Raw genomic sequence first — 13,275 nt, 5'->3', positions numbered from 1 at the left:
CCACCCTCTTGGTACCGACGGTGGTTGTTCCTATAACCCCTCAAGAAAAAACTCCAAAACACACCTGCGGGCATACACTGGCTATACCGCAGTACAAGTGTTTCAGTTTTCAAAAAAGGGTTATCCCAGGCCGACGGTATCAACGAAACTTTACTTCGGACCGGGCGCGGCGGCTCGGGAAGTACACAGGGTTACCAGAGGAGGTCCAGAAGACCACCCCAACAGCCCTCTCTTCGCCATGCGTGAGAGAGGAGCGAAGAAAGGAGAACCAGCCCCCATGATAGTGCCAGGTACAAGTACCCAACAAGGGTCTCCATAACGCCTAACCTTGTGACACCCCGGGCCGACCCAGCATTTTTTCCCCCTGAAAAAACCCAAGTCCCTCAGGGTACCAGAACAGCAGATCTGCATCCCCGGCGGACAACGGGTTAACTGACCTGGACCAGCGTGACCAGACCAGTCCTGTGTCCTAACCATGCCGACATGCCCACTCCAGGAGAGGGGGTAGGTATGCGTGTCGATCTAAAACATGAAAAGAGGGCGCCACCCAGGCGGTCCCATTTGGACCGTGCTCAGTGGCCCACCCCAAGGGCGTGAGACCCCTCTACATATGTTCTGATCTATTCCGTTAACATCCCCCAGATATGAACGAGAATTCATCGAGACAACCTAGTAAACTGGCGCTCGGAAGAGACAAAACTCCATCCCAGTTGCCCTATAAAAACGCTGTTTTAACAAGAAACCAAGGCGCACTTAGCCCCTGTGTGATTCTGTAACAGAAACACACCGAGCCAGCACTATGTATGCGTCGAGACTCAAACACATCAATGGATAGTCTAACAAGACACCAAACATTGTTCCTCCAAGTCGCCTGGGAGAACGACACAGAGCCGTCGTGCTTCATGTACCTTCCTCTTTTTATTCAAAAAAGAAAGAACACAGACTGACATGAATCCCTCGTGACGCAGCTGAGGGTAATTTTTTTTTACCTTTTTACATCCCACCACCCTCCCATAGGGAGGAGACGGAAATCCCCAGAGAGACTTCCCACGCGAGCTGTATAGATTGAAAAGAATATATTGAGCTATGTAATTAGGGTTAGGGCTCTCCGAGGAGGAGGCACTGAACCAATACACACTCAATAATCGAATTGAATCGAATACACACACAATAGAGCAGGACTCCTTTTTGAAGTTCTACTCACCTTGACAATCTGAGGAGGAGGCTCTGAACTCTGAGGAGGCTCCCTCACAGGGAAGGAGAGTCCTAACTCACAGAAGGCCCGAGTAGGAGCTTCGTGAGGAGGAGCCCTGACCTCTCCCGAAACAGATCCATCATATGGACCTGCACAACTCACGGAAGTCTTACCAACAGAGACGCACACAGTGACATACTCTATGGCGGGTGATTTTCTGCGGTGCACACGCCCAATCTTCCAGGGCATGGGACCAGGAAACTCCCCCCACCCCCCCCCCCCCCCCCCTCTTACCCTGTAACGTGCCGAACAGCAACGTGACAGGAACCTTGAAAGACAGGAGGTTTTAACCCCTGCCCATCAAAAGGGGAGGAAAGGATTACCAGTTCACCCCTTTACGACCCCACACCCATGATACGATGTAATGACAAAAAAGAGCATGACACAGTCATAGTCAGCTACATGAAGTGTCTAACAGCTTCACACAGCTCATGTGCTAACCTGCTATCTGATTTTTACTAAGGAAAAAACACAGAATAGAGAGGGCCCCCTTAAGAGCCCCGGTACCAGACTTACACATGTGCTTCTGTGGCCAACCTAACCCAGTTGTAGATCACAAGACACACACAACTCATTATCACAACAAAAAATGGCAAGTACACTCTTGCTACAGAGGAACGCCGTTTTTCATAACGAGAGAATACAGAATCCTCGATTAGTAACGGCCTCAGGCCTTGCTAAGCACACACGAAAAGCGACCAAACAATCTTTTCTTTAGGAAAATATAGTTTCTCAAGCGGTTTAGCACAACCCCAGCAACTAAGGGTTACATCGTATCCCCACAACACAGTGACACAATATATTGTAACAACATGTCTGAGAGGAGGGTGAGGAAGCCCCAGGGAACCGGGGGGATCACCCCTCCTACCTTACCCTTGATACGGCCCAGTTGAACAGGAAACCCTGTTAACACTTTGATCGCCGGGGTTAAATTCATAATTTACCATCCCTCGCCAGCCCTATTTAACATGGAGAAGTTCCCCTTCTTTGCAGGGATATAACTTTTTAAATTGTATTGCTAAATTGACATTACCATGGCCCATTCAAAGTCCTATATCTATTGTTCAGGGTGTAGCAACGTTATACTTTTTCATTCACATATTCATACTAAAATACGGTCTAAAGTATAAGTATGTTTTTATCGTTTTCTGCTGCTTTCTCCAGAACGTGATTTATAGCCCTAAATGCATTATATTGATGATTGTATAGTTTGATAGCAATCGGCGCAAGATAAAAAAATGTCAACTGCACGTACTTCTAGAAGTTACTACGTATGATCTGATGTTGACCGGATGGGCGGGGGGTCGGTTATAATTCCGTGGGCAACGTTATATCATTCATCTAGTGTGGGTGATATGATCATTAGAGCAGTTAGTATAGAAGACATTAAAAAATAACGCTGAAACTCACCGTAGCTTCCTCTCGCCGTTGGGAGATGAGCGTGGAACAGAATTTTTTCTATTATGGGATGTAGAAATACCCAATCCATTTCCAGGTTGTATAATAGTATATACGTCCAAATCATGTTGTTTATCGAGTTATTGGCAACGGATCGCTATCCATTGTGTCGAGCTCGAGTCCCGGGACCTATAGCGAGTGATCGGACCAAATTGAAATGAGCACCAGCATCCACTTCCTGTTTCTTCCCTGGGCGATCGGCCGATCGGCCACCAGATGGCGCTCTTGAACCATTAGAGAGTTGACAGGGGCTCACCAGTACATATAATGTCTCCGGGGGAGAAATATGATTTCGATCACAGATTTTTGAAATATTGATATCAAAGACGCTGTCCAGCGTCATCGGCAGAATAAGCATGGCGGGGAATGACGTGTTCCAGCGTCTTCGGCGATTAAAGTGTTAATATGTGAACGCACTGTTCATTGTCATTACAGGCTGAGAAAATAATTCATTCTTCACTCATATGTCACTAAGCATAGCTTTATAGGTTAATTAACCCCCTTAGTTGTGAGTACACGGTACATGAACACACATGATGTTCTCAACACAACTAACCAGATCATTTTTACATATGTAAACAACAACCCGATTTGTATGGAGAAGAAGCTTATACCAGTGACAAGACAATTCACACACAACACGCGTTGTATCCTCAATGTATTGCAGCAACACACGTTTTGGAAAAGATCGTTATTACAAAACATTTAGAAGGGAAGGAAGAAGACGTGTTTAAGGTCTGGTCGGGACCTTCCTACCGTGAGCGCATGCCAAGCGAACTGCAGTCTGGCTATCGGGGCACCGACGTTAACACAGCATTCCTGTGTCGACGACAAGGGCAGCGTCGCTGCGCCACCCAGCCGCTACGGTTCTCCATGTTGACGCAGTCCTCGCCGGCCGGGCTCCCGGTAGGTTCGACTAACATCCTCTGTCAAAGATGACGTCGTAGTCAGAGTGTTTAAGGCATGTTATAGTCACAGAACGTTCAACAGTGTAGCATTAAGCTAACAGCCGATCGGCTGATAGCAACAAGCTAACGTATACCAGCCTGGTAAACACAGCGAGCTAACGCCGCAGCTAACAGCTGCGCAGCTAACAGCTGACTGGCTACACAGTAGCTCCACAACTAGCACGCAAGCTAAGCAGCCATCACCTGAACTGCATACAATGACATAACAAGCCACACTTCAGACAGGTCGCTGTCCTAATCCCTTCGCTAACAGGGAAAAGAAAAAGAAATGTCAGAACACAGTTGTCAACGGTGATCCAGACACACACGGGGCCCTTTGAGCATGGAACTTCTGATAAAGAAGATCTTATGCCCACATTTCCTTGTTAGGGTAACTTTCATTTGTATATGAAAGATGGGGCCTACACGGGACAGAGAAGCATCCGCTCTAGAATCCTGGGATCACCAGAACCTAGCGCGGGCCACTAGATAGCCATCATGGGCGTCAGGCCAAGATCCTCCGACCGCCGTTTTAAGCCGAGCAGAGGACCCTAGCCTGGGGTCGGCGTTTCGTAAATTGTTAGCTAACCCCCATAGCATCAACAACAACCAGAGCTCGCAAGCAAAACAGTACATACCCAACCTGGAAACCACCGCTTCTCACAGCAGTCAGTGCGTCCTACAGTCCAGCTGTGTTGCTGGAGGGTCTTACCCCATCCAGCCGCAGCAAGGAGGATTGTAGTTGGGAAGCATGTCAGCGGCGTGAGCTCCTAATACGAAAAAACCGGTGGAGGTGTAGAATGATCATCATCTTCCAGACACTCCAGTGACGAAGACAATATCGCCGTATTTTCTCGAAAATAGTGAGAGAGAAAATAAAGATATGATGTCAACGTATCTTCCCGTTCTTTCGTTTTCCAACTTTCTTCTACTAACAACCTCGTCAAGTGGGGATCTACTGAAGGCACTTCCTTGTGGTGAAAGTGAAGAAGGAGGCGAGTAGGTGGCCACACACCTGCTTATGAAGGTAAGCGGAAGGGGGTGTGGTCAGACGGATGTTGGGAGGTAAAGGTACATGGTGGAATTTTTTATTCAGTGCTCGTGCACGGAGTGAAGTACAGTGCAGAACAGGTGCTGAGCAATCCATTAACGTCATAGAACTAGGAAGATACCCACTAATTATCAAAATCCAAAAAAGAGCATTTAAATTCTATAATCACCTAAAAGAAAGCGACCAGACACACTCCATAACAAAGCCCTCACCTACAGAGAGACCCTTGAGAGATGCCCACTCAGCCAGATGGTTCTGGGACTCTGCTCACAAACACAAACAGAGCCACCAGACAGAAACCACACTGGACTAAACCAAATTATATAAAAAAATTAAATAAGAAAAACGATCTGACACATTGGAAAGAAACAACCCAAAACCAGAGCAAATTGAAATGCTATTTGGCCCTAAACAGAGAGTACACAATGGCAGAATACCTGAGCACTGTGACTGACATTGAAACCGGAACTATAGTAGTCATTTTTATTTTTATTGTGAATAGGGCTCACAGTACTTAATCTGGTAGCCCGGTTTTTGGTTTGACTTTATTGACTTTATTGTTTATTGACTGTTCCGTGACTTACCGGTGAAGGACATTGTTCTTTATTCTTTTCTTCAATACAGGGACATTCTACACTTACTTGTGCATCCTTGAGTCTGTTTATTGCTGTGTCATTGCTTGTCTGTGGGTTATGGGCGCATTCAGGTTGAAGTAATATCGGTTCATGACAAATTAAATGTTGATTCATGTATCCAGGTAGTGATCGAGTAAAAATAAAAAATAAAAATAGTCATTTATTAGCAGATCCACTACACTATGTGTGTGTGTGAGTGTGTCTGTGGATGACCATATGCGTCTGCATGTGTACATCTTTGTGTGTACCTGTGTGTGCATAATATGCATCTGTGTGAGTGTGCATGCGTGATGTAGCCAATAAGCACTACGCTGAGATCACAGGAGAGACGAAGAGCCACATCAAATCAGATAGTCATCTCTCTCTCTCTCTCTCTCTCTCTCTCTCTCTCTCTCTCTCTCTCTCTCTCTCTCTCTCTCTCTCTCTCTCTCTCTCGCTCTCACTCTCGTTCTCTCTCTCTCTCTCTCCCTCTGGGTACAGCAGAGGAGACGGTTGGCATATTTATTCTACCAGTGTATTTATTTATTGACTATCTCTTTATTCCAGCTATGCTGCCTCGCTTCCACAGAAGGAAGGGGAGAAAGAGAGGCCAGAAGACAGCGCTACAGATCAGCCTATTCCTGGAATAGATAACAACTGCTACTAGCTCCCATCTCTCTCTCTTTCTCTCTCTCTGTTTGTTTCTGTCTGCCTCCCTCCCCTATCTGTCTACATCCCAGTTGATACCGTAGTAGGTAGGCAGACAGACAGACAGACAGACAGACAGACAGACAGACAGACAGACAGACAGACAGACAGACAGGCAGAACAGACACAGACACAGACACAGACACACACACACACACACACACACACACACACACACACACACACACACACACACACACACACACACACACACACACACACACACACACACACACACACACACACACACACACACACACACACACACACACACACACACACACACAGCCTTGCCCACTTTCATATCTCAAGAACCTTTTGTAATACACACACGGTTCTGACATTGTCGGGTTCAGCACAGTGGGTGGTGCTTTGGCCACAACCACACTTTCACAGGAATTGTCTAGTTTCATTATATTATATATATATATATATATATATATATATATATATATATATATATAAGCAATAGATATACTGAAAGGTATCCAGCACAGTTTTCTTGTCAACCGTTGTTTATATTCACTTCCACCCAAATAGACAGTTTCCTGTTGTTGTTCTATAGTCTAAATCAGGGGTAGGCAACCCTAGGCACGCGGGGGCATTTTCATAGGCACAGGGGGCAGCGAAAAAATATATATATATAATTTTTTTTTTTTTTATTTTGCTTTGAAATATTATAGTGAAATATTTTGCACTGTTGTCGCATTTATCTTGTTGAAATCCTCCCACAGGTTCTTTTTACTACCACATATTTAATTGAGACCCTTTATTTGTTTATTATTTCAATTTAGCTGGAAATACATTGCTACATCATTCAGTAACATTTGCAAAGCCTTATAACAAAAACAATATTACGGTCACCATTGTGACCAGTGGGATTGATCAACAAATTTTATTATTTATTTTTCTATTTCATTGAACATTGCACATGTTAAAAGCACATTTTTACTCAAAATGTGAGTATTACCAAGTCAATTTGTGTTCTTAAAACAATGACAATAAACATAGTTTTATTAGGTTGAAATAATGTGGTTGTGTACTTATTTTTCTGTTAACTTATTATGGATTGAAAACTGAAAACCTTAATGCACAGTAACTGAACTCAATATTTTTAAGTTCTGGTAACTTATTATTATATATTTTTTACAGTGTAGTCTTGCGATCAATCAAAACGTATTTACACGATATACCTCACATTCACCCTCCATTCACATCCTGGTGTTCTCCTGGTGTTCTCCATTAGGCCTGTAGGTGGAGCTATGACAGCACACGTACAGTACACACACCGATGGTGTGTGATGTGTCCAAAAATGAATGGGCAAATGTGAGTGAAATGGTCGCACTGTATGCAGCTGTTTGTCTGCATTGCATCCCCCCCCCAACTCAGATTTAGGGTTGATACAACCATCATAATAATATTGTTAATAATGACAATAACAATAATGATGTAATAATGTAAAAAATATCATTAAAAAGACCTGATTATGAGAAAAAATATGTACGATGCATGGAATATTGTTGAGGCACACTAGTTACAACTATATTTCAAACAGGCACTCCATGTCAAAAAGGTTGCTGACCCCTGGTCTAAATGTTCGCCGTTTCCGTTGCTCTCGCCATGTTTACGTACCGTCTGTTTGGTTTCACTTTCGGTTTTGGTGAAGTTGTAATGAGCCTGACCTCATTTGATTGACAGGCAGCTAGCTTGTTAGATTTTGAACATATACCAACCAACGTGAATTGATTTATAGATAGATAGATAGATAGATAGATAGATAGATACCTGTGGTTGGTGTCTCCTGCAGGTTCCAGTGGTGAGGGCAGCAGGTTAAGGCAGGAGGCCAACGACTGGCTGGAGTCCTCTCTGGACACTACACACACACGCACACGCACACGCACGCACACACACACACACACACACACACACACACACACACACACACACACACACACACACACACACACACACACACACACACACACACACACACACACACACACACACACACACACACACACACACACACACACACACACACACACACACACACACACACACACACACACACACACAGAAGGAGAGAATAAGAAACAACTTGTCAACATGATAGATATTGTAATCAAGCCATGTTCTGATCCTGATGGGCAGTGAGGTGTTTACCCAAGTTGATGACACAAGAACACACAGAAATAATAATACCACCGTCTGGCGTCTCCCGGGAAGAGTCCACGTTACACAAGGATCCATCTCTTTAAAGGCCAGACCGGTTTGAGGAGCTGCCATCATCATGAATGAATGAATGAATGAATGAATGAATGAATGAATGAATGAATGAATGAATGAATGAATGAATGAATGAATGAATGAATGAATGAATGAATGAATGAATAAATGAATGAAAACTTTATTTAACAGATTGCAGAATGGGTACAATACAGTACGGCTCAATACATACAATTGTTAAGGGGATGCAGACCAGAGAAAGACTTTTGTCTTGTTTCCATCAGGGTCCCCCCCATTTTCAATTCATAGTGACATTTATGACATACACAATATACATCATGACATTTATGGCATATGGACATACATGACATACATGTATATAGTAGTACTGTTACATTTGTGACATATATGATATGCAAATATACAGTACTGTTACCCATAGATCCTGACAGAGAGTATACATATGATGGGGAGGAGACTGTACATTAGGAGGGGGTGGGGGGGGGTGGGAGAGAAATATACATACGGCAGGGAGAGAATATATACATGCGGTGGGGAGGAGACCGTCTATTAGGAGGGGGTGGGGGGTTTGGACATCTACGGTGGCCGAGTTCGAATTGCAGCCTCCCGTAGGTGCTCTTTAAGAGCGGTTTTGAATGTGGGTAGGGATTCACATTCCTTTACAGCTTTGGGTAGGGCGTTCCACATTGATGTGGCATAATTGCAAAACGTGTTTAGTCCCTTGTTTGAGCCGAATCTGGGTTTAACATGATTTGTTGAGCTTCCTCTGGTGTTGTGATCGTGGTATTCACTGACCTTTGGGAAGTATTTTGACATGTACATGTGTACCTTAGTCGTATAGTGTATCTTGTAGACCAGGCCATTGCAAGTTGCTGTACAAGTTGTCGTCTACTCTAAGCCATCCTAGGTAGTCAAAGTGGGCAGGGGTGAGGTGGGTTCTAGGAGTAAGGTCAAGCAGTAGTCTGACCAGTTTGTTTTGTGATGTTTGTAATCTTGTTTTTAGCGCCTTTGAGGTGCTTTGGTACCATGAGGTGCAAGCATAGTCGTAGTACCCTTGAATGAGTGCTCCTGCCAGAGTCTTCAGGGTATTCTTGTTTACCAGAGAGGACATCCGGTACAAGAATCTAGTTCGTTGGTTGACTTTTTTTATTACCCTGGATGCCATTTTGGTATCCCCACCGTTTATCTTGTAGATCATTATTTATTAATGGGAGTCACCTCACCGAGAAAGCTGTCAAAGGCTACGTTCACACTGTAGGCAAAAGAGGCCCGAATCAGATTTGTTTTGCTCATAAATTATGTTTTCATCTGTTTTTTTTCCATTCTGGTTTGGGCCACTTTCATACGTGGTCCTAAATCAGATACAGGTCAGATTTCTTTTGCAATGCAGTCTGAACAGTCATGTCGGAATTCATGTGACTTTACATCACTTCTTTGAGACATTTGTCACAATTCTGCGCTGGGGGAGTACAATCGTGAATACAAACATGGAAGACAGCTGTGATGGAGGACAGTGGAGGGACAGGAGGAGTTATACATTATAATAAGTATGTGTGTGTGATACTTCTGTACAAGCTAAACTTGAGGGGTCTCTCTTTCCACTCCTCCTCGCTCCTCCTCCGCTCACGAATTAGCCTCCACTGCACCATCAACTGAAACATAACATAAACGGACTTCATGTCCTCCATGTTAAATTTTTGTTATTGTTCATTTGCGCGGGCATGCGGGTCAGTTATGGAGCGTGACCGGTTCACACTGGAATCTGATATTGGCCACATTTAATTTGATATTTATTACATTTTTTTTATAAATAATAATAATGTGAACAGCCAAAAGAAAAGAATCAGATATATGAGCAATGAATCAGAATTGAGCACTAGGCTTGCAGTATGAACGTAGCCAAACGACCGGCTTGATTGGGAGTGGATGGAAATTGGGAGTGGCTTGATTGGGAGTGGCTTGATTGGGGATGGCTTGAATGGAGTGGCTTGATGGGAGTGACATGCTGTTACTTCCTGAGTGGTGAGACTGGACGGTGCCACTAGCAGGAGTGAGTTGCAGAACGTTCAGACCCAGGAAGTGCTGCGTCCTTCCCACCATTTTCACTCAATCTGTGACTCATTTTCGTTCCTTGGCTCAAAGCTTTTCACGCGCTTCTCGACTCTTTTATTATTATTCTTTATTTAACCTTTATTTAACCAGGCAGGTCAGTTATTAAGACAAATTCATATTTTCAATGACGACCTGGTGAGAGGACAAAAGGTCCCCTCGAAGGGTAACGGGACAATATTTTTTATAAAATAAATAGAAAAGAAACAGGTGGTAAATACATCACAGAGCGCTTTACAATTTGATTGATCCTTTTAGTTACGGCTGTGTATAGTGTCTGGTTGTCAAGGCTCCATGACGACCAAAGGTTGTCTGAGAGAATAGATAATCTTCTGTCGGTTCAGTCCATTTAATTAGTATCAAATCGCTCATTTTCACTGGGCATATGGTGAGGAAAGACTCAATCTAGTTCTCACATCTAGTATCAGATATAGTTACACTGCTGGCCAGTAAATGGGAAATGGTGCATTTATATAACGCTTTTATCCAAAGCGCTTTACTTGTTCCTCACATTATACCCATTCACTCACACATCCACACACCGATGGCGGAAGCGACCATGCAAGGTGCCGACCTGCTCATTGGGGGCAGTTAGGGGTTAAGTGTCTTGCTCAAGGACCAGGTGACTGCTCTACCTCCAATGTCGCCTCACCCCAAGGTAAGGGGAATAACTAAACGCACATCAAACCACCAAATAAAATGGAAAGGACAAACATGAAGCAGAACAGTCAAGATTCAGGATGGTTTATTGTCATGTGCACAGTTAAACAGACACTTGCCGTACAATGACAAACTTACTTTGCTAGTCCGCCCTTCACACAACATCACACAGTCACACAGTATTTAACTAGAATGAACAACTTAAATACAAGCAAACGCTAAATGCTAAAAATAAGGAGATCTTGAAAATAAATGTTAGAAGATATATACAAATGACAGTCAACACTTGAGTGCCAGCCACGAGAAATCTCGTTAGTTCATGCCATGCGTTGAGTGCCAAGAACGAGAAATCTCGTTATTAATCGTAATTTTTTTTATTATCGATTTCCATTCATTTTTAATCAATCTAGCCTCACGTTACCAGTGGGGATCTGTCCTGAGATCAAACAGGTAAAATACCGCCTCCTATCGTCTCTCGGTATGGTATTGCACCCATTGGATTGGACTGAATGAAATGGATGGGAAAAAAAGAGTCCGGAATCCACATTTTACCTTGTAAGGCATGTAACCGGAGACGATCCCATTCATTGCCGAGCCGCAGAACAGCGTGGAATATGTGTTTCCAGTACCCAGCGTTGGATCAATAAACGCGATCGATATTTGGAATGGCGATCAGGAATTGGAATAATCTTTTTGGAGAACATCTGATCTGAGGTAGGCCGAAAATGACAACGTGTTTTGTGTATTCCAGTAAAGCGTGATTCCTGCAGAATCCTATTTTGTTTCTGGAAGTTTAAAAAAACGAGCGTTTTCAAAATGTATAAAAACGGAAATGTACAGATTAAAAAACAATCCGTTTCGAAAATGTTGACTGCAAACAAGTCATTGATAAGCGACAGGCGTATTAGAACAAATAGCCGTAATTTTAAGATATAGTTTATGCGTTCGCAAATGTGATCGCCCTCCCATTGACTACAGCACTGGCATTCAAGCGCTATTTCTGGCGCCCCCTGCTGGCACTCAAAGTGTTAAAAGGGGGTGACCGTTGGAGAGTGTGTAACTTCGACTTGCAGTAAAAAAAAAAGACACTTCTGGCTGAGAGAGAGTGAGAGTGAGAGTTAACGACCGATGCAGGTCACAGGCAGGTCAGGAGCTCAGTTTAGAGACATGGACACGCTACTGTAGACGGATTCTGCTCGACTCACACACACACACAACACACACACACACACACACACACACACACACACACACACACACACACACACACACACACACACACACACACACACACACACACACACACACACACACACACACACACACACACACACACACACACGCACACACACACCACACACACACACACACACACACACACACACACACACACAGCCTTGCCCACTTTCATATCTCAAGAACCTTTGTAATACACACACGGTTCTGACATTGTCGGGTTCAGCACAGTGGGCGGTGCTTTGGCCACAACACACTTTCACAGGAATTGTCTAGTTTCATTATATTATATATATATAAGCAATAGATATACTGAAAGGTATCCAGCGCAGTTTTCTTGTCACCGTTGTTTATATTCACTTCCACCCAAATAGACAGTTTCCTGTTGTTGTTCTATAGTCTAAATGTTCGCCGTTTCCGTTGCTCTCGCCATGTTTACGTACCGTCTGTTTGGTTCACTTTCGTTTTGGTGAAGTTGTAATGAGCCTGACCTCATTTGATTGACAGGCAGCTAGCTTGTTAGATTTTGAACATATACCAACCAACGTGAATTGATAGATAGATAGATAGATAGATAGATAGATAGATAGATAGATAGATAGATAGATAGATAGATAGAAGATAGATAGATAGATAGATAGATAGATAGATAGATAGGTGCCAACCTGCTCATCGGGAGCAGTTAGGGGCTAAGTGTCTTGCTCAAGGACACATCGACACGCTGCCTGGGAGGACTACTGAGTAATAGTGCTAATCAGATGTATGTACAGAGTCATAGTATTAACCCCTTAATATGTACAGTGATACAGGTATAAAGACACTATGGTAGTAGTCATACTGGCTGGCAGCGTACTAGTAGGTAAGGATATGTACAGATATATAGATATAGTATCTACAAATGTGTAAAAAGATTATGTGCAGGTATGTACAGACAGATGTGGATAGATATATATAAGGGAAGAATAAATATATTATATGGTATATACAGC

The 13,275-nt window shown here is 43.5% G+C and overlaps 1 protein-coding gene across 1 annotated transcript in view; it reads right to left on the bottom strand.

Annotated features, from left to right (window-relative positions):
* ccser1 (coiled-coil serine-rich protein 1) overlaps positions 1–13,275 on the bottom strand; it is a gene marked incomplete at both ends in the record, with an annotated part of 379,715 nt that overhangs the window by 261,594 nt on the left and 104,846 nt on the right. Inside the window, one exon of the mRNA XM_084323183.1 lies at positions 7,820–7,907. Coding sequence (XP_084179309.1) covers positions 7,820–7,907 — 88 coding nt within the window. The remainder of the gene's footprint in view (positions 1–7,819; positions 7,908–13,275) is intronic.

The sequence above is a fragment of the Notolepis coatsorum genome (genome assembly GCF_963971535.1).
Source record: "Notolepis coatsorum genome assembly, chromosome: 10".
Taxonomy (NCBI): domain Eukaryota; kingdom Metazoa; phylum Chordata; class Actinopteri; order Aulopiformes; family Paralepididae; genus Notolepis; species Notolepis coatsorum.
This window is presented reverse-complemented; position numbering and strand designations above follow the sequence as displayed.